Below are 22,648 nucleotides of genomic sequence, written 5' to 3' on the forward strand. Positions count from 1 at the left end.
CTCTGAAGCAAAGTATCAGGGTCTATGTGTGCTAGCCCTGTGTACAAGCTGAAAGCTTTTTCTGACCCCCAGAAGAATCATGCACTTCAAGCTGTGAGCTAGGCCAGGCCAGTGTACTTGAGGTTCTGCTACAGAATAAACATTCGTATCTTGCTCTTTTGAGAGAAAGAGCTTCCAGAGATGTTTCCAATACAGATTTTCTACAGGGATAAACAAGCTTCTGCATTTGAGCAAACAAATGACACCAGGATGCAAAGCTGAACACTTGTGAGGGTAGTCTGAGAGATGTGGAGCACAAAGACGAAATAATCAATTAAAAACCGTATTGTTTCAGACAGGGAAGGATCCTTCTACAGACCTGCGGTGCTCGTGCAAGTTCTCAAGCACAGGTGGCCCCAGCCGGCAGCCAGGCTGCTCACACAGCTGCTAGCAGGTGCTGCAACACTGATGCCAAAAAGCAAAGGTTGTTAGGGCACAAGGCAGCTTACAAAGATTCAGGGAAGAAACTGCCTGGAGTTTTTATATTTTTAACTACTTGTACTGAGTTCTCAACAAATTCCCTTCTGCAGTACAAACGTGTTATTCGGGGATGAGGACTCTGTATCTGGAAAGTATACGAACTGCGAAGTAACAGATGTGTCTGACAGCAGAAAACTGGTCCAGAAGTACAATGTGACCTTTTTTTTTTTTTTTTTCCCCCATCAAAATCTAGCTTGCTTAATTCCCATGGGAACTTGCAATATCGGTGTTCCTAACATTATTGCTTTAAATATGTATGCATTGTTGTTCTCAGTATTTTGACAGAAATGTTAATGCAAACCTTGCAGAAAACTTGGCTGTATTTATTTAAAAAGCTAATTGCAGTGAAGTGCAGGGGGAAAAAACGCCCCTCAGTTCTGCACATAACTGAAATTTTAATTTATCGCTCATGTGCTTTATTTGGGTTAAAAGACAACTCTCTCCTGTAATTTGCCTGTAGTAGGATATGGTAGAAAAACTGTAAATGCACTTGTACCTAGTTAATGCTATAGAATATGTCCAAATATTACAGAGTCTGTAAAAAAGCATTATTCCCAGACTAGGCCTTTGCCTTTACATGGAAGAAACCTTTCAATCCATCAAATGAAAAGAATCCCAATTCCTTCTTGTGTTAACATCACATGCGAATCCATGTCTGTCGCTGCATACTCTAAAATACACACCTCATTTGAATTTCTGCCTTTGGACATACATTTGATGAAAGAGCATAGCAAATTAAAAATGCATAAATACTAAACTATTTCACTGTTTATAAATATGAAAAATACAAATCTCAGCCAGATGAGATGCAATGCAAAATATAAAGACTGTATTAAAACCTTTTTAAAAGCTAATTAAAACTAAAAGAAGGAAAATATATATATATTGTCTAGAGCTGCCCTGTAGTAACTTGTAAATACTGGAGGCTGGCCTAGGGGTATTTATTGTACAAGTGGACTGAATTTATTTAACTGAGAAGAAGCTGTAAGAAAAAAGAAAACAGCAGCTCAAGGCAAATTTATCAGCAGGAATTAAAGAGGCTTATGAAGATCATACACCCATGCTTAAAGATGGATGTTTTGATACATTTTGTATTTAATCTTCTCTTACTAAAGCAGATGAGGAGCACTGACTCCCCGAGCTGATGCACACAGGTCCTGCCAACATCAAGGGGACGCGCAGGGAGCATTCCTCCCTCAGAACAAGCGTTCAGAGAAAAATCAGTGCGTCCTTCTGAAAACACCAATGGTGACAGGCACTGTAGCCAACTTCTGACAACAAAGCTACTAACTGGAGGTGAAAAAAAGACCTTGCTCCTGAAGTGTTAGGGTGAACTGATGAAAGTTAAATTAATTCTTTTATTTTCTTCAACTTTGCACCCTGGTAACATCTGCTAGTTTCAAATCAGTTTCCTCCTCTTGTTCAGTGTGTTCGCACTTCGTTTAAAGCGGTTTGTTACGGTTTAGGAGGGGAACACGACAGGATTTAACTTACAAATCTTGTAGCAGGAACTCAAAATTTAGTGATGTAAGCAAGAAATAGAAATGCCATAGCCACTGAAGAGAAGACATGCGGCATTGCTTACTTAAAGCCCCATCCTGTCCCCCCAAGGACAATAGCTGCTACCAGGATGGCACCAGCGATGGAGCCTATTATAAGATTGGTGGCACTAGGACCTGTGATAAAGGATTATGGTAAGACAGACATAAGAACCAACCACTTTATTCACATTAAGTGAAGCAACTGAAGGGTAGTCAAACAATTCAGGGAATACAGACAGCACACAAGGTGATGTCTCCAGACAATTTCAGCAAGCCCAACTTACTTATCTTTACCAGTAAGAATGAACAAAGCTGTTGGTCTCTACATTGTGCTACTTTGACTTCTACCATAGATAAAAACCAAGTATTTGACAGTAAATTCCATTGTGTCTAACTCCATTACCTAGTGAATGAACTGCCAGCTGAGGACACTAAGATATTCATGAAAAATTCCTCAACTCAAAGGAAAAAGTACGAATGCTGTATGACTACAGCAAATGAGGGGAAAAAATCAAAAAGCTTAACTTTTTTCCATTGAGATCCTGAAAAGTGGTAGAGATTTAGGCTGAGAGCACATAGCCCCACTAGCTAATCAGAGTCCAGACTCCTTACAGTTACGTCAATGCTAAATTTACAAACACTTGTTTGACAAAAGCAAAGGACTGTATAATAAGAAGCGAAAGTTGAAAGAAAAGCTTTATTCCCATTAAGCTTTCCAAACATCAAAGCATCTCTTCATCATCCTCAAGAAGCTACTTAACAACAAAGTGAGGAAGGAAAGTGAGCAGGAAATAAGAGCAACAATAAGAAGCAGCACAAAATATGTTTGTGCAATTTTCTGAAGAGGGCAAGGGAACACCTAAATAAGATATTCATAATTGACCCGTAAGTGCTCTATTTACACAGGGCGGAGGAAAACTGACAATAGGCCTGAGTAACATTTTAATTGCTCTGCACAAAACTTTCCCTATTGAGCGGTCTTTGATGTAAAGCTAATTGCATCTGAGCTCAAGGCAAAATGAAACCATCCCAACAGTTCTTTTGCAGCATGTCACACACTTTTTGTTCCAACATTTACATATTTGGGAACAGCCTTCAAAAACAGTTCTTACCTCCTATCCCAGTCTCCCCAAACCAACACTTCTACACAGCAACTGAATTTTTCCTATTTTAAATGTTCTGAAACTGAGTTTGGAAAACTGTCAGACAGCCAACATAAGGAGGAAAAAGGAGCAGCCAGACATCAGCAAAGGAAAGAGGCAAGGGCAGCTGCAAGAGCTGAAAGTTTTAAGCTGTTAGGTCAGATCACACCACCTTCTGCCCCATCCCAGATGCTACAATAAGTACGTGCCCTAAATTACAGAATTTACTGCAGTGACCTAACTTCATGGCATCCATTACATGGTTCCGATATCACTGCTTCCGCAGATCAGATTAGCTATAAGAAAACCAATTTCTAAACATTGCTTTAAAAATTGCTTCCTGCAATTCCTATGCAGAGTATTCAGGAACATGAATAAAAAACTTGGACTGAAAAGAAATACAGTGAGCTTTACAGATATGAGCAGTGCACAAATTTGACAACAATAATTACAAGGTAATTTTTCGGAATTTGGAAGAACATATCTTATTTGGACTTACCTTTAAAGTCACACCTGGCTCGAATGAACAGGAGTGAGCATGGGGGAGGGTAAATGAATGCCATTCCACAGGCATTATATTCCCAATTAAGGCGTGCTTTCAACAACAGCCTCATGAGCTACTGTATCTGACTTGGATCTATGGCTTACTCTGGATTTCATCAAATTATTGCACATAAGAAAAGACTGAAAACACAGCAAGTAATTTATCTGTAATAAATTTCAGAAGCCTTGGGAAATTCTAAAGCTGATCTCTTTCTAGCCATAGAATGCTTTCTTCCCACAAAAAAGGTACAACGACTAACTGATAGAAACATAGTCATAACGTAGCTAAGGAAGTACCAAATCACCACTTTTTTACATCCCTTTTCTTACTATGTTCCCTGGTTGTTGAGTGTTCGGGAAGTGGGGAATCCATTTCATACTGCACATCAATTTAACAAACAGCAGTTTGTTCTTTCAATACAGAAAATCAATATTGGTTTTATTTAGTATAAATATGGAAAAATTCAATCAAAATTTAAACAGAAGAGGATAATAATACAAAACAATTAGGTTCAGTTAATAGAAAAGTTACTAAAATTATGTTAAATAATAAATGGGCCCTGATAAAACCACTTTTCAGATCTGAGCCAATTTTATAAAATGTCAGTGTCTAAAGAGGTTATGTTCATTTTTAACACAAAAAACCACCCTGAAAATCAAATGCCTGTGAGAATTAGGCTATCTGCCAGAGAGAGCTTAAGAGCAGAGTAAATGATAGATGGCTGTGGATAAAGCCACGTCCATTCCTCTGGAATAATTTGAAAACTGTTTCACAGTATGCTGGGAGTGGCAGCTCATACAAACGCAGAGAAACATCTGTATTTCCCCTAGCACAGAAACTGAAAGGGCTACATTCAGCGTAGAATTTTAGTGATAATCAACAAGACTATAATTTCATTTATGACTTTAATAGAAAAACAAAGCTGGTGGAATACTTAGGATTACTAAACAGCAACCACACATTTATGAGAATGGAGTCCTCCAATTAACGAATTCCAGTTTCAAAATACAGAGATTTAAGAGGATTATTGATAAGCCGTTCTAAGACCGTAACAGACTGCGCGTAAAAGTACTTACAATGGGACTACTTTTACATGTTGTACCTTACCTTAAGGGTGTATGCCTCATGTTTTATTAAGCATTATCAAGGAAATTTTATTATTAATAAACGAGAATATTGCTACCAGTATGAAGCCCACTTTGCATCAGGTCATTTTGGTTAGTGGAATTTATGAAGAAAAGTATGAATCAGTACGGTTCAGCTAAATAAGCCTCTCTAGTCACTGGACTCAGATGCTTGACATGCAAACCAAAAGTAAGAGGAAGGTTTTCACCACCACCACACTGTGGGGTCATTTTCCATCCAGACTATCACAAGATGCAGCACTTCTGGTGTACTCGTTCTTTCCACAATACTACTGGTATGACCTGCAGACAGGCTGACCAGGAGGAAGCTCCTGCAGCTAACGGCACTGCAACACCTGGCACACCCCCCCTTCCCGCCGGGCGCTGCCTGCCTTGGCATGGCTACCGCATCATCTCTAGCCAGCTTTTAGGACCCTTGTAAAAATCCTGCCGAAGGTGTTAAAACAGAACATACCCATAATTTCAGTGGACTTCAGACCATTCCCTAAATCTTCATCATCATCAGATAGATTCTACAAGAATTACTATACACTGCTTTGCAACTCTGCTAGTTGTAGAAGGGGCAAGTTTGCTGCAGGTTGTCCCGCAGGTAACAACGCACTGTGGTGGTTACGTGTTCTTCTCTTGCCTGTCACTTTGCCAACCAAATCCTCTGGTTTAAGCTATCAAAGCCAAGTGTCCATTTCAGGATGAAATCTGGAAAAACACTACTCTGCCATTTTGTCCCTCATGATTACTAAAATAAATAAATGAAGCATTAAGAAATTAAAGTTATTTCAGCACTTTGAATAAAAGTTTGCAATTTGCAAGTGAAGTGGCGAGGAAGGAGGAAGAAGGGCAGGACCTGACATCAGGCTGTGACTAACGCAGCCTCCCCTGCAGCCTGACGGGGACAGCCACCAGGGCCTGAAGGTCATTAGGAACAGAAGAGGGTGTTTGTGTCCCCCACGTGCTTTCTTCAAAGCAAGCAACAGAAAGGCGCAGCAGCTTGCCCTAAATGGATGTTGTATCTGAAGGAACCTCCGGACAGAGAAAGGCTGATGGGGTCCAGGAGAGAGGAATGGATGGAAACAGAAAGAAGAATGAGTCAGGTATTGAGTGGTAAGAGCAGAGGAAAAACGAAGAAAAAGTGGAATTAGAGCAGGATACAGGAGCAAGAACAAATGGTCAGGGACGTGGGTCAGAGCTGAGTGGATTGAGACAGCAGGTAAGGGAAAATAAAAACAGAAGGGTACAAGGCAGAACGTAAGCAAAAAGTAAATGGTCCTCAACGTGTAGGTAAAGTCTCTGCTCCACAATCTGGGTCCCAAACCCCTACAATCTTCACAGTCTTCAATTTTTAGCAAACAGTGGTAAAAGCCACCAGTAAAACACCAATCTGATCTTTCTTGAGCAGGTGATCTATTGCCTTCTACTTGTTTTACTGTTAGCTGTCCTGTGTGAGTGCAAATGTCTCTGCTCTTCTGAGAACCTAAAATGAGTTTAATCTGACAGTCCAGTTCAGCAAAAGCTAACAAGCTTGTATCTAGGGCTGCGAACTCAGACGCACAAAACGCTGCCTAGCAAAAGGCTGCCTGTGCAGCTTTAGTTAGAACTGTGTGTGAACGTTTTTTCACACAGCCTGATTAGAAATCACAAACCGTCTTGTTACAGGTCCCCCTTCAGCGAGATGGCACTGTCACACAGCAGAGGTAAGAGGCAGCATTAGAAACACAGCGAAGCTGGAAATGTCAGAAGAGCAGAATAACTGCAATTTATTCTGTAGTTTGCACAGTAAATGCAGAATGAAGACAGAACTTCTACGGGCATTTTTATGTGGGTATATGTACACATACACACACGTATTTAAATCATAGTCGCTATCGAAACTGAGGTAATGGGCTAACACTGAAGATTACAGGTCCCTAAAACTATGAAAAGACAATAAAAATAGCTCATACATATTCTTTATATATGAATTGTGTACTTCAGCATTCTTCTGCCTTGAGGTAACACAATCCTAGCAACGGAACGTTCGGCAGCTCTGCTGTAAAACTGGCTGTCTATACTACTATCAGCAGCTTGCATCTTCCTAGCTAGATCGTGTGACCTGTTATTAGGCTGAAAGCCCCACACATCGTAATAAACAATTCCTGCATATTACGAAATAGTCCACGTTACTCAGTCTATTTTGCAAATATATAGAATCACAACCTTCCATTTCCCCCCATTGTTTTTATAATTTGGTGTAATGGAAACATTTAGACATTTAATTTTACCGTGACAATGTAAAAATTCACAAACTTATTGTTTTATGCCCCACATTATCCCAGACGGGAGAAGGTTCAACACTGCATGAGCAAACCACATGACACAGACACAGTCAAATCACATGACAAATACAGTCACCACATGACAAAGCTAACGGGGTAATACACAGAGGGCTCAGGTGCATACGGTTACCTCACACACTAGGCACCAAACATAAAACTCAAACTAATAAAAATGCTTACTCTATTCCCCACCCTGTGCCTCCAAAAATCACCCCCAAGGCCAGAATGGTCCCTGCCACTGCACCTATTAGCCTGTTAGTGGCCATGCTCACTGTGTGGAGGGAAAAGGGAAGATTTTTTAAGGAAATGATCACATATATGTCTGAAATGAAAACATGAAATAATTCCTCACAGGATTACTTTATACTATAATCCATCATCAGATAAACAATTAAAACTCCTCACAAATCTTTATTTACCAAACACTGTAGCTTTAAAAAGTCTGAAATAAGCTATATCTGATTTTCTTTGAATGCTTGCAAATACCGCAATGAGAAGTTTTCCTGTAAACGTAAGACTATTCCCTTTAGCTTGTGATTCTATTATTTATTTTAAAAGGGAACATCCTCCACCTACTGCTTACTTAAAACAGCCAAAATGTAAGTAAACCACCGGTTAGAAAACTTCTTTTTGATCACCAGAAACTTACTGTATCCATAATGTAACCAAGCAAATGAAAACTGTTTGGAAAAAGTTCCACTGCAGGAAAAGAAAACACCCAACTTTTCAATTCATTCCTTTACTAGTCATATTTTCCTTTGTAACTGCATTCATCAATAGGACTTTCTATTTATCTGTACGCCCTAAAGACAGGTGATACATTTTAAATGGAATAACCTACCCTAGAAATGTGCTTCACGTAACACTCTGGAATATGTTCAAATAGCCTCTCTTACGACATTGGCTTTATTTTTCATTTTTTAAGGGAACTCTTTTGAGAAAAAAACATCTATACGTTTTCTGTGTTAAAGATTAAAAGCTTGATAGATTCACTGAGTCATAAATAGAGCACAAGCAAGCAGCAGAATTCCCTAATGAGAACTTCTCCAAGGGACAAAGACTTTATAGCCTTCACATTGAATGAAGTCTGTTTTGAAATGGTTTCAAAATTTTTTCCTGGTTCATACATATACACACACACACACACAAACACACACTTGAGACATTTTGTATTAAAAACCAAACAAACACTATTCCAAAAAGTCAAACAAAGGCCTAATTCTGCAAATGAAATGGCAAAGGAAGAATCTTGTGTTCCTATGGAGTCCTACTGGCCAACACTAAAGTAATTCAAAGTTTCTGCAGCGGCCAGAATGTAACTGCAAGAACTCTGTGTCCTCCAAAAACTGCTAGCGTGCCGTGTAGGTCTGCTAGTGCAGGACACAGTAGGTTGCCAAGTTTAGAGTAATTGAAGACTCATGTATTGATACCAACATAATTAAGGACGACTGATTTTTTAAATCCTGAAATACAGTATGGAGCCAAAAGCAATGATGCATGATGAAAAGGTCTGAAAAGTACAGCAGGAGTAGCAGTCAATTGTCAGTTACCACAACAATACATACATAAATAGCAGTACTTCCTAGCTATACATTCTCTACCTTTAGTAAGAAAAAGGTTTGGATTTTTCACACCATAAATCCTAAGTCCATTAAGTGGATTTTCACATAATGAGTGTTCTGTTTCTGAAACGTAACAAAACTCAGATTTAGGGCTAAGGAAAAACAGGTATTTTGGTTTCTGTCTCAGGCTTGTAAACTGGGATATGACATCGGAAGTACTGGTAATAAGGGGAAAAAACATAATGGAAGCTACTTGAGTATGTTAGATCTTTACAGAAAACTACTGTATTCTTCTGACACCTTATGACAAAGGAATTCCTCTATTAGCACACCAAAAGACATTAGAGTAGCTGTCGGTATTCAGGCTCCTAAATTGATTTCTAGGTGATTCAACATCAATGAAGTACTGTAACAATGTAAGTAAAAATCATCCATCTTTTGAAATCATTGAGGCACCTTGTACAAAAACATGTTCTGCCTTTTTGCAGAGGACTGCATTGAAATATGCAGTCTAAATTTTATGTTTGTACCTACTGGCAGAAAACCACACACATACTACTCATTTAAGCCTTTTTCCCAGAATGTTTCAGCATCAACACACTAATTTTCATAAAGGTATTTCCGTTCTGAATTAGATGAGTTAATCTGAATTACAAAAATCTAACCAAGAAAAGCATACCTTCTGTGTTGTCTTTCCTATAGATCTTTTTACAGAAGAGGGAATTATTTCTTAACTATAGGATTTCAAAATAGAAAATTAATTTACTCTTAGTGTCACAACTGTAAATACTGCTCTCCTCATCCACACACAAAGAGAAGTAACCAGCTCCATAGTGCTTTTCTCCACCATTTTTTAAGACTCTGTAAGCAACATTCCACAGTTAGAAGGTTTTTATAGGAAATGGAATAACAGGTATCAAATATATACCTGTCCTCCCTTGAAACCTTGGGTATTTTAAAGAGTAATCAATTAGATTCTGACCTCCAAGAATTACGTTTTTAAACAACTCTTTATCTTCTTTCCATCAGCCTTATATAAAGGGACAGAAGAACTGGAACCGGGACATAGCAGAAAAATTTTGTTTGGGTTTCTCAGTTGTTTACTGGGAACTTTATCTGTAAATGCGTAACACCGGAAAAATACAGTCTGATGTTGGACAATGTCCCGATGACAGGAAAGACATAAAAAAACTGGACAGCACAATCCAGAGACATTCTTTGGCAGAGAAGTCAGAATCTCAAGTGCTGTTCTTCCTCTTCAAAAAAGTTTTTTGAGCAAATACTTCCTCAGTAGCTCCTCTTTGTGTTTATACTTCATATGCAGTTGAAATACCTACTAAATACATAACAGTAAGCAATAATGATTGCAAAAATAATTAAAGTCCTTAAAATCTTCATGTATTTTTTTTTCCTCCCATTGAAATCTGATCCAAAGCTTTTTTTCATGCCAGGGACACTCCACTTTTCCCTTTTTTTTTTATGCCACAGCTCTCTGAATTAGCTGAGAACAACTAAGGGAACTGGAAATTTTTAGTAAACCATAAATACTCAATTATCATATAAATATTAAGTGCTACACTTAGATTCCATTCACACAGAAAATTATTGTAAATATAAATGGAGACTAAGAGATGAAGGAAGAAACAGAAAGTACATACCATTACGCACTGAACCTTCCCCAAATTTAGGTTAGAAAAATAAGTTTCATCAATTCTCAGAGCAGAAAGACCTACTTCATCTACACAAAGCAGAATTTTACCGTCTGGGTCTAAAGAGGACTGTACAATAGTATTCTCTTCCTGTATGCTAATTCTACTGCCACATATCAACAGAAAAATGTCACAAATACTTGAAAGGACATCAAAACTGAAATCACACAAACCCTTGGGTCCTTCATCCTTCTTGCTACCAGTATCCCTGATAGGATCATCAATACTACAGTCTGTCCCAGCCCAGGAGAAATTACAAATGCAAGTGGCTTCATTACTGCAAATCTGGAAAAGAAAAGAAATGACGGCAGTTGTTTGTTAACTACATTTTATGAAGTTTATTTAACAGGTAATTAGGCATTTAATTGACGGTATAAAACTTATCCATCTATATACTGTAACAATAGCACTGAGTGTTTAGAATGATTATAATACATCGATAACCTGAAAGTTTGCTTTTACCCACTAAATATACTCAGATGCTAAGAAAAGCAGAACTGTTCCCACTGGCCTCATCATCACTTGCACTACATACCTGTACAAATGTAAAACCCAGAAATTCTCATCCAAAAAAACCCCTATCTAGATTAGTTAGATCTTCACTAACCAACTGTCTAGACTTTGAGCCTGGATGTCCAGAAGGAATATAAGCATTTGCATTTAAAAGGTTGATGGTTATGCTTTATAACCACTGATTTACAGTTTGCTCCTATGTATAAAAAATAGTAAGATTGTAATTGGTTTTGTCGGGGTTTTTTTCTAAGCAGCAATGAGGAGTGCTTGCTTGTCTTCTAGAGGGGAAACAGTTCTTCCTAAGTCTACATTTAGTTGAAAGACTTCTAAAAAAGGACTTAGGACTCAGTAGAATTGGCAGTACGTTTATCAGATACAGGAAAACCTACCCAACCGACAAAACCTAAAATATCAGATCAATAGTGCGAGTTAATATCTCTAAATGTTCCGTATGAAAAAGAACACGGAATGTGTGGCTAGAAGAGGTTACTACGGAAAAAGCATGACATGAGAAACAGACACAAAACAAAGAATGAAGTTTTGATGATGAGACCAGAATTGAAGTTGATCATTAGGCATCAGCTAATAATGGCATTTTTAACATTATGTTCCAGTGTCCAAACCCCAGAAAATAACGTACACACTGATGATTACAAGTAAGTAGTACATGTGATTTTTTAAAATCTAAAGTTTTATCTCAGTCTGCTTCTTAAATTAGAAAAATCTTACCTAGGAAGCTGAAGATAAATACATTTTATGGCAGGTTTGACCAACTGAAGTATTCTTTTAAAATTATGAATTGGAATAATCCAAAGCAAAACAAAAAAGGTAATAGTTCTCTCACCACTCATGCCACTCTCCAGAAGTACCAAGATAATTTCTAGATCTCCTAGATCCTTTCCTTTCCAATTTTAAAATTTTTCTTCTTGATTTTGAACTTAACCCTCTTTGAAGCATTCAAATTCATCTTCAATTGCACATAACAAGAAGAAAAAAAAACACCCTCCTGTATAAAGTCTAGCCCCTCGTGCAAGTATCTGTCCACTGCATCCCATAGTGGAAAGATTTTATCAGTATTACAGTTAAGAAATGGAACAGTGACTCTGTTCATCAAAACATACCTAATGTCTTAGACAAATGGACGTAGGCGTAGAGTAACAGAATATAATGTGCTTTAATGTAAAATGATCGACTGCATCTGTTCAAGAAGCATGTATCGTCTCTGTTGTGGTCCAACAGCTTAGAATTTTGATTATTTAAGTCATGAGGTATGAATCCGATATTATAAAGATGACAGTATGCACGAAACAGTTTAACTGAAGATGGCAAGTAGTTTGAAATATGGGTAGTACATTACAAGTCTTTACAATAACTGATGTCAAAGCTTTTTGCTAGTAATGAAAACACCACATAGATGTAATTGCAGAACTAATCTGACAGCTTTGCTTTCTGAAATTTTACCTATGCTTCACAGAATGGCAGCCTTCCCTTGAACCTAACACTTGCATTTTCAGACCAACAGGTGTTCAGAACAGTTTCAGGTAGAGAACTCCGCAGGGTGCATTAAGATCAGACATAGCAGAGAGAGACGGAGAAGCTTAGCTGCAAACTCCCAGTACAGACTCACCCCATGCCCGGAACAGACTTTTCCATTGGAACCAACGGGACAGCTGCTTATGTTCAAGGACTGAATTGGCAGGCACTTTTTGTCCAGACACATCATGTGAGGTCCACATGGAGCTCCATCCTCCACATAACCTAAATCTGTATCATCATCTAAAAGAACGTGAGCACCACTAGAAGAAACAAGTTTTAAGATACTATTAGTATTATGACTGGAGTCTTTTGAAAATATTAAACATGTCAGTGTAGATAATAAAAGCCTCATACCTTTCTCTCATTCAAGCATACAGACAGACTCACAAAATTAGAACGTTTTTCTGTCTGTCCACAGCACTGACAAGGCGTTCCAGTTATCCAGACTTCTTTTTAGCCTTATAATGACTTAAATACTCAAAAAGGACACCTTAGGCTTTGGGGTTTTTTTAATAGTCTTTGACGGGCCATGCTTTTTTTTTTTCTCTTTTCTTTCCTCCAAATGCTATGAAATATTATTGCTAGAAAAATGTAAAAAAACTAACTTCCCATGTGATGACATTTAAGTAAAAACACTAGTGGAATAACAGAAGAGTTAAGAATCATTGTTCACTCAGGACCTAACTATGTAAAAGTATTCTTAGCATGACAGCAATGTTGCCGATGTCTTTAAAATACAAATCCAGTATCATGCACAGTAGACTAAACCTCACTTAACTTGCCCTTTAACTGAACTGCAGCTTAACATCTTATCCTGCCACAACTCCAGTTTCACCCCTTTTCAGCCTTTACTTTCCTGTAGCTATTTCTCTGAGTATTTAATAATCAAAATCATTATGTTTAATATATAAGTCTTTGGCAATTGCAATTACAATTCCTCTCCCCACCCCCGCCACAAAATATAATGCTGAGCATTAAACTCTGAACGTTAAAGGTAAGAGTAATCAGGTGGATAACCCAAATTTACCCTCTTTAAATGTGATCAAGCTTTTTTTTTTTTTAATAGAAATACCACTCAGAATAATGATTTTCTGTAAGATATTCATTATCTAAGAATCCCACAATTTTACGTTTATGTTTACTTTAATTCAATTAGGTTTGACTGAGCAAAATCACGTTGGAACACTGCATTATCTTTTACCTGCAGTCCACTATTCGTCCTTGATGATAAAAAGAATTTGGGATAATTTCTCCTTGAACCTGACCAACTCGTGGAACTCTAGTAAGATTAGTACAGAGCAAAAAGCCACAGAAAACATCACTGTAAAATGAAAACATAAATCAAAGTTACTGAAAAAATATGAAATAAACTTACAAAAAAGAAAGAGTGGCAATGATGCTACTGATCACATTAAGTAATATATTACCATAAGTCACACACGACAGACTTTCAGAGTACCAGCCTGGAAATAAAATATTGGTTGATATAAATGACAAGAGGCAGAAACAAGTAATTATTCATTCTAAGGCACCAGTGAATGTTCACATGAACAAAAAAATTATCTGTACTCTAAATACAATACAATTAAGAAAAGCCAAATTGTACAAAGCTCTGTCATAGCAGGCTAAATTACATTTCCCTATCTCCAGCAGCTTGGATGCTGTAAGTTAATGTGATGTTTGAATTTTTAGATGAATTTTATTTCCCTTGCAGGACAACAGAACCATAATGACAGTCGTTAGCATGCAGTCTGAATTTTGGCAAAGAATCTGCTTTATTTGATCTTATTTTATATCTGCAATCTTCAATAGGAGGATATCAGCTTAAAACCTCCATCTCCTGCTCTAATTGTCCTAAGTCATAAAGCAGCTGGATGAATGCTGGAAATTGTATTTGTTAAAATTACAAAAATGGTAAACGGCCCTTCAGCTAGACCACTTTTCTGCATGTTTCTACTGACCAAGAAAAGCTTTTATACAATAGAGGGTTTTAACATACATATAACAACAACACTACTTTCACCTAAAGGAAAAAAAATTAAAAAGCCATTAAACAACTCCTTTCCTTATGATCCTATCTGAAACGTGAATTACATAATAAAATAAAAAAAAGATACTTGACAAACATCAAAGAGTCAAAAGAAGGAGAACGCCATTCTGAGACTTAAATTCTTACATTCATACTTAAAAATTACAAAAAAGTAAGCAAACCAGGAGAAATTTAAGTCTATCCACTAATGGTCATTAACTTGAAAAGTAAAGATAATCAAATATCCATCTAGTAATGATCACCTGCAAATGAATCGGCTTTTTTCTCTATAGCATCCAAATGTCTAATAGCCCTCTCTGGGCAAAATAAAGGTTGGAACTAACTTCAAATAGCATAACCTGGTACCAATCCCAGAGCAAGCAAAACCAGTATGTGTACTTGCAGCCTAATTTATCCCTGCCAAGTCTGAGGTGTTTGTATCTTATGAACTTGTGACTTTTTGCCACCTTGTCCCCCAGCTCCTCTGAAAGAATTAAAGTCCCAGCACATTCTTCTGGAAATCTGAGAATCTTTGTAAGTGTATTGCTGTCACCCGTGGATTTGTCAGAATGGAACTTTTCAAGATGCCAACCTTGTGAGGGAAAGAAGATTCAAAATAATGCAAAACTGCTGAAGCATTCATGAAAAAGAAAGACAATTTTAAACCAGTATTCATCTATTTAAAATACAAATAATCTCTACCAAGCTGAACTTACTGTTTGCTACACTGAATCCATCGGTCTCCATCCTTTCCACAGTTTCCCTTTTTTGTGCCTTCCGTATTAAGCTTTTCATAACAAAATTTGTCAGATCCTGAAGACTCTGTTGATGAAGAAAGGAAAAAAAGAATGTACTTTCCACCGGCAACATGACAGCTTTAAAACTTGCATAATTTATTGCAGCAGTTCTCTGTATGTTTTTAATACAAAACACAAATCTAACCACATGTGTATGTTCACAGATAATATTTTCCAGTGACTACAGTGGGAACCTAGCAGACTGAACCGCAATACCTACAGATGGCTTTTCTAAAATAAAGCTCAAAGTTCAAAATTTGCTCTGAACTTTTAAAAAAAAGCAACCTCCAAAGTGCCTGTACTGCCTTGTGCATCTGAATTTATCTGTGGCCTAATTTTTTTCACTTCATAACAGTTGCACATAGATTTAATCTAGATGTTTTCACTGCAATTATTCCTGATCTGTATTTCAGGAGATCAAAGTTTATATATATATATATATATATAAATAAAACATATACCATAAGCATATGTTCTGACATCAATATTTATTTTATATAATTTTTTAGTTCACAGAGAAAAAGTTGATCAGTCAAGTTATTTTCTATGGCTTTTTAGGAGGAGAAATCTGAACTAACAGGTTTAAAACTGCAATTATTTACTAACAAGCTCAATTGTTTTTTCTAAAATCAATTAAAAAAAGAAAGGCACAACAATTATACAGAAGAAGATAAAATATTAAAGGTAAATAAGACAGGGTAGTTTTAGTAAAATGATTTGTACAGACGGCAACCCAAATATAAGAAAGATACAAATAAATCAATTAACAAAAACACCTAATGCCTTTAATATTATCAATAAATGTGAGGTGGAAACATAAAGCTAAAATGTTGTCTTCATCCAATTTTACACTTATATAGCATCTTTGTATCGTACAAGTCAATAAATAGTAAAACTGTCTCACTCCCCTCCCAGAATGGAGTGATTCTTCTGCCCCAAACAGGCAGTGCCAGCAGCGGCAGTTAAGATTAGACAAAATGCACAAGAAAACATTAAATGCTGTAGCACGGGACATCCTGATAGTTCAGCTCTGCTGAACTGTCTCAAAGTCATTACACAGAGCATCTATCCCCTCTCAGCCACAAGCAAAATCCATTGCAACTGCAATTCTATTTTACTCAACACCTCTGGGCTTAAATTCATACTATGTATATTTAAATTCACACTAATTTTCCTGACTTGTAAGATGGTAGAGCAAAGAGAGGCAAGGTGGAGCAGCTTTAGCATGAACTATTAGCTGGGATAATGGAGTTGACAACTGTCATTACAAAACCCAAACACACCTGTTTTGAACTACACCAGAAAAATCCTCAAAACATCCTGTGGGTGTTTTCCCCCTGGTAACAGTAATTCAAAGTTGCCAATACTTTGTATGTTTTCTCACCTAATTCCACCAGAGTCCAGCACTTGCTGCCCTACCTGTGTCTGCAACCGCATCACGTCAGAACAATCTCACTGTCAGCACTCCCAAACTCGAAATTTCACTCGGCAATCAAGCCACAGTTTCTCAATGCTGTCTATTCTACTGAGCAGAAAACTTCAATTTACAGTGGCAAGAACAAAAAATAAAAATACAAAACAAAGGCAGGAATGAACCAGAAATAAAATACATTTAAGGTAGTTAAAGTCAACCTACTAGATCCCCAGATATATTTGCACTGATTATCTCTTGTCTTGCATTCACCATTATAGCAACGACCCTAAAGAGAACACAACATGTTAGCAAGGAGAACTGAACACTATTTAATTTCCTTCCCCTCCCCCAACAAACATCTCAATTTGATTCTTCACACACTTAATGGGCTATATAATAGTTTTCATGGTTTTGGGTAGAGGGAGTACACATTTTGGCCCACATTCTCAAAGCCAGTTGGTGTCTATATGTACTGACATTTCAGCAGCAGCTTTATACCTCTCATTTATGAAGTTGTAAAGAACTTATTAACATGGAGATCTACATGTAAAATGTAAAGATATCAAGCAGATTTTACTCAAAGTAGAAATTTTTACTATTCATAGAGTGCATAAAGCAAAAGCAACATCGATGTCCAAAAGACAAAATTTATGAACAAATATAGAAGACAGGATTACAAAAGAAAAAAAGAAAACTTATGTTTGGTTGATTTCTATTTGCTGATGTGCAGGGACCTTAAAACACTGCATACCTGATTAGAATCACAGGCATACCCATCTTGTTTATGAAGATTTGGTGGACACTGAAAAAAATTAAGAAATTTTTTTATCATGTGTACTGTAATAATACATCAAAGGAACACACATGTAATTTTGCCGGTTTTAAAAGACAATTGCACACCACATAAAGGGGCCAAATAAAAAGATTAGTGCAAGAATCTTTATAGCTACAAATACAAATGAAAAAATGAACATTTTGAGCCATGAAATACAAGGTTTGATTCTAACTTTCTGCATATTCCAAGTAGAAAATTAAGGAGGTAAGGCACAATGAAAAGCAAAACAAATGTGTTCAGTAACAAGGTATTTCCTAGCCAGCATTGGGTCTGTGTTTGCAACACTGTTACTGCATTCATTGCAGTTCCACCAAGAAAGCAAGCCAGCACCTAGCTGTAGCCTACCAGTCTATTGCTCACAGAGCTGCGGCTTTTTAATGATGTCAGGTTCTCTTGGCACTTTTCGGTATGAAAAGTCACTAGGTACAGAAGCCTCAGATTACTAAAGATAGGAAAAGACCATTCTCAAAGCTCTTCCTCATCAAAAAGGGACTTGTGAAGATTTGGAAAGGGTATGCTGCTGCAATGCGCCACATTTGCCAATACCTTGAGGGCAGCCTTTCTATCTTAAGAAAGCCCTTCTCTCTGCCATTAAGAATGCTCCATCTAGAGAATAAAAGATTTACAATAAAACTTCAGCAATATCTACTTACGTGTAAGTGTGGCTGTCTCGAATGATAATAAAAAAATACTTTATTGGCATTTATAATTACAACCAATACCCAGAGATATGTGGTCTATCCTGAATCTTATTCCCTTAAAGCTAAGAACTTGATGCAGTAGATTACTGCAGCAGAGTTACTAAGCTCCTATATACCCTTGATGCCAAATACTCAGTATCGAAAAGGAGCATGTATCACCTAAAGCAGTAAAGTTGCTGTGAAAATGGAAGATGTACAGAATGTTGGCTATTTAAAAGAACTCAAGTTAAAACAACCTTTTAGTTGCTGTTTCTTCTTATAGTTTTAAGTATTAGCCAAATGTTTTCAAGAGTAATGCATAAGAGCCACAACTTTTAAAATTATCATACATGTGCACACTCTTAAAAAACATAACACTTTACACAAGTCTTGTAAGAAGCAGCTGAGGGAACTGGGTTGTTTTGCCTGGAGAAAAGGAGGCTGAGGGGAGACCTTATCGCTCTCTGCAGCTACCTGAAAGGAGGCTGTCCTGAGGCGTGTGCTGGTCTCTCCTCTCAAGTAGTAAGCGATGAGAGAAAATGGCCTCAAGTTGTGCCAGGGGAGGTTTAGATTGGATGCCAGGAAAAATTTCTTCACTGAAAGGGTTGTCAAGTCCTGGAACAGGCTGCCCAGGGAGGCGGCTGAGCCACCGTCCCTGAAGGTATTCAAAAGAGGTGTAGATGGGGTGCTCAGGGACATGCTTTAGTGGTGGACTTGGTAGTGTTAGATTAATGGTTGGACTTGATGATCTTAAAGGTCTTCTCCAACCTAAATGATTCTATGAATCTACACTCAATTAGTTGTAATTTTCAACAATTATATTTAAAACTATTTTATTACGTAAAATCCTAACTGTTACTACCCTTGAATCCATTCACATTTGCAGTATATTATTAGTACTTACGCTACAGTCCAGACAAAGAGTAAAGACAGATATCTGACACAAATACTAAACAGACACACAAACCCCCATGAGTTTTAAAAAACAAATAAACCTACAGAAGTTGTATTTTGACTCTACTTAGACTACTTTTTTGAGTTCATCATAGTTTATTTGTATGTTTAAAAAATTTTGTTAGGATTAAAAAACAATACCCCATAGTTATTTTGGGTATATGAGTATGCTATTTGTGAATCTGGATTTTATTTTTAAATTGATATAAAAATTAGTAAAAACAAGTATCAATAGTGTAAGCAGAGAAAGCTTCTGCATACATACCTGGCCAGAATCTCCAGTGCAGAACTCTGCAATATCACATTCATTCACTGCGTATCGACAGTCATAGCCTCGTGGGAAAAACTAGAAAACGAAGAATATAGCTCAGGACTAAGATTATATGTACATAATCCATTCCTTTTCATTCTATATAAAACACACTTTGAACTATAACAGGCTGCACATGACTTCCACTGACAAGAACAACAGATACTGCAGCAACACTCACAAGACATGATGTATTACAGCAGGGTCCGTCACTACAATGAGCTCCATTAGAAAGAGAGCACTTCTTACAACAGTCTGCATAGCATTCCTAAAGAAAACATTAAGCAAAATTTTTAGTTTTCCATTCTAAGTAAGTTTTTTCTTCACAATCTTTCCAACAAACTATTATATACCAGCAGATAAAAGATTCAGTCCAGTACCGATGACTTGAAATTACCAGCTGGGAAGAATCCTCTGCAATGTTCAAATACTAAAGTAAAGGGAAAACAGTGACATATATGCTACAGCATATACGGGGATTCGCACCTTCTGAAGCCTCTACACAGGTGTGGCATAGCCTGTGCCAAATGCATGCTGCTTAGTTAAATAGCAGAAAAAAGAAAACTAATTATGGGTCCAATTACATTTAAATACTAGAACTAGGACTCAAATCTACAGGGCAGATTTTTGCAAAAACATTATTGGAATATTTCTACTATAGAGAAGAAAACATTTATTTCTTCTGTCAGAACACAAGCAACATATCTCCAAGGCACCGATAAGGAGTCTACCACTCCAGGCATATTATCCAGGAAAAGTAAAGGGGTAAGCACTTCCACAGTGCAGTTCAAAAATTGCTGGGCAACAGCTACATCTTATCATTACTGTAACAGGAATTGTTCTGAGGACACACTTTGGTTTTGCACTCATTCTTACTTGAAAAAATGTTTTAACAGTCTTTTACTAAAGTTGTTCCCAAACAATAAGGAAAGCAAATTCATTTCCATAAATTATGTGATTGGTAAGGGAAGGGGAAAGGTTATCTTAAAATATTTTGCAAGAAAGACTTGTGGACTAGTATATAACTCTACTTGCCATTCGGAAACCACAATCACATTCTTCTCCTGCTTCTACGTATCCATTTCCACACTCAGTGGTTTCAAAGAGCTGAAAGCAAAAAAGCCCCCCCCAAGTAAGAATACAACTAGCATCAAACGACTTTTCTGTCACACATAGCCCATTTCTGCAATGCTACAGAAACATGCTCTCCCAGAGAAAATACATGCTGTGCTACTGAAATGGGAAGGCAGCGTGTTTTTCAAGTGCTGCTAGCCAGAATTGTTCAGACATGGAAGATGTACAGCTAAATCATTAGAATGCTAACACTCTTTAGAAGGGAGAATACTGATCTCGGAGAATTATGATAAACAGAGAGACAATAAAATCATACTTAAGGGGATAACAGTTGAACTTCATTCCTATTCTACGGACTCCCATTTCTTTGACAGTTCCTCTAAGAAACCAGTCAGCAATATGATGTCAGTCTACCCAGGTACCCATACTTGCTCTTGTAACTAGCTACTGTCTATTCCAGTGTAACATGTCTGTGCACAAAAACAAAAAACATCAAGAAACACTGCCAAAATGCAGTTCTATGTGCCTTATTAGTAACTTAGAATAATGCAACCACACACAGATAGTGCTAAACGGTTAATCCTAGGACCAGATATATACACAATACAGATAAATTCTACAGTTCAGGATTATATAGATTCTATACTGGTTTCACATAATTTTGATTAAAGGTGATCTAAGATTTTTTCAGTCTTGTCACAGAAATAATTTCACAAAAAACTTGTCTGTTTTCAATATAATAATTCTACTTTAAAATCACGTAATAATATCAGGAATCTCCCATTTAACTAGGATATTAGCAACAAATACATTCATCACTAGAACATGGTTAAAATTAAAGTTCAAAGTTAAGTTCAAATGAGAACAGATAAATCTACAGTTAGATAAGGGTTAAAGGTGCAAGTAAACGTTCTTTCTCTGTGGGCTTAGTGGTAGTACCACTGTTGAGGATCATCAAGATATAAAACATAACATGTAATACAACACAGATTCGTTATAAATGTGAATGGAATTCTTCTTTGGTACTTTAGGAGGGGCAGGGAGGAATCGTAATGCCTAATCAAAAAGAAATAAAACATTGTACTTTTGTTGCATAAACCACACAGGCAATCACCAGCACCTAGAATTTTGGATGCCAGGAGCAAAACTACACTAAAGCAATACCCATATGTACTCTTCCTCACTAGCAATGTTGACAAAATTCAGAAAACCGAATTATTTTTTTTCCCTCTATAAGCCACTGTTACTACTACGCTTCAGTGTAAACAGCAAGAGATCTTATTCTAAACCTGAAATTCAGTTCTCCATCAGACAGACTTGGTTATCTGACCTATAGCCCATAAGAAAACAAAAAGGGGTCAACCAGAGAAATGCAAGAAAATAAGAGAACACACACAAAATTTCCTATGGAACCATCATATATATGTGGGAGCATAACTAAAAGATTATAATTAAAAATGACATCATGGTGACTGCTTAACACAACTATGCTTTATTACCTAAAGATTAAACACACCGTTTTCTATCTTACCTCCCAACCTCCAAATAATAGGATACTAAACATTGTAAGATTATTTCTCCCCGCCTCCCCCCCCCAAAGTATTTTAACTTCAAAGCTGGGAAACATTGACACAGATAACATATGAAGATAATTCACCAATTCTCCTGGGAGCATTTTCATGGAAATAAACCAGATTTTTATTCTGTATAATCAATTTGACAATTTGTTCACATTACCTTGCTAGACAACCATAATCAAGAAATGAAGCTGTGTTCTTTCTCCCTACTTACTCTTGTCTGTAAAAATTCTTACATTCTTATTCTGTAAGCAAAGATTGCTACCCTGGGAAAAGATTAGAAAACACTCTAACAAGCAAATTTTTTTTAGTTAATTGTTGTGCAAGGTGCTGGTCTACCAAAGGATACAGCACAGTAAACAGAACAGCCTAATAGTCTCATGTGGTATTAAATTCTACAAGGACAGCAAGTTTGACACCATGATTAAATAGAATATTAATACTTTGGATAGATC

At 37.0% G+C, this 22,648-nt stretch overlaps 1 protein-coding gene across 10 annotated transcripts in view; it reads right to left on the reverse strand.

Moving 5' to 3' along the window:
- Positions 1 to 22,648, reverse strand: part of ADAM23 (ADAM metallopeptidase domain 23) — a 75,865-nt gene that overhangs the window by 7,502 nt on the left and 45,715 nt on the right. For 5 of the 10 annotated variants that reach the window (XM_055718860.1, XM_055718863.1, XM_027810565.2 and 2 more), the window contains exons 16-25: positions 20,578 to 20,649; positions 19,724 to 19,810; positions 19,498 to 19,578; positions 17,515 to 17,565; positions 16,986 to 17,049; positions 15,269 to 15,374; positions 13,725 to 13,844; positions 12,615 to 12,783; positions 10,648 to 10,759; positions 2,105 to 2,195 (exon numbers count right to left, since the gene is read on the reverse strand). In XM_055718860.1, the coding sequence (XP_055574835.1) occupies positions 2,105 to 2,195; positions 10,648 to 10,759; positions 12,615 to 12,783; positions 13,725 to 13,844; positions 15,269 to 15,374; positions 16,986 to 17,049; positions 17,515 to 17,565; positions 19,498 to 19,578; positions 19,724 to 19,810; positions 20,578 to 20,649 (953 nt within the window). Of the gene's footprint in view, positions 1 to 2,100; positions 2,196 to 7,383; positions 7,475 to 9,444; positions 9,500 to 10,647; positions 10,760 to 12,614; positions 12,784 to 13,724; positions 13,845 to 15,268; positions 15,375 to 16,985; positions 17,050 to 17,514; positions 17,566 to 19,497; positions 19,579 to 19,723; positions 19,811 to 20,577; positions 20,650 to 22,648 lie in introns of those variants that run through there. The other 5 variants (XM_055718862.1, XM_055718865.1, XM_055718861.1 and 2 more) reach the window with 4 other exon arrangements.

This window comes from Falco cherrug, chromosome 8 (genome assembly GCF_023634085.1).
Source record: "Falco cherrug isolate bFalChe1 chromosome 8, bFalChe1.pri, whole genome shotgun sequence".
Lineage (NCBI taxonomy): Eukaryota > Metazoa > Chordata > Aves > Falconiformes > Falconidae > Falco > Falco cherrug.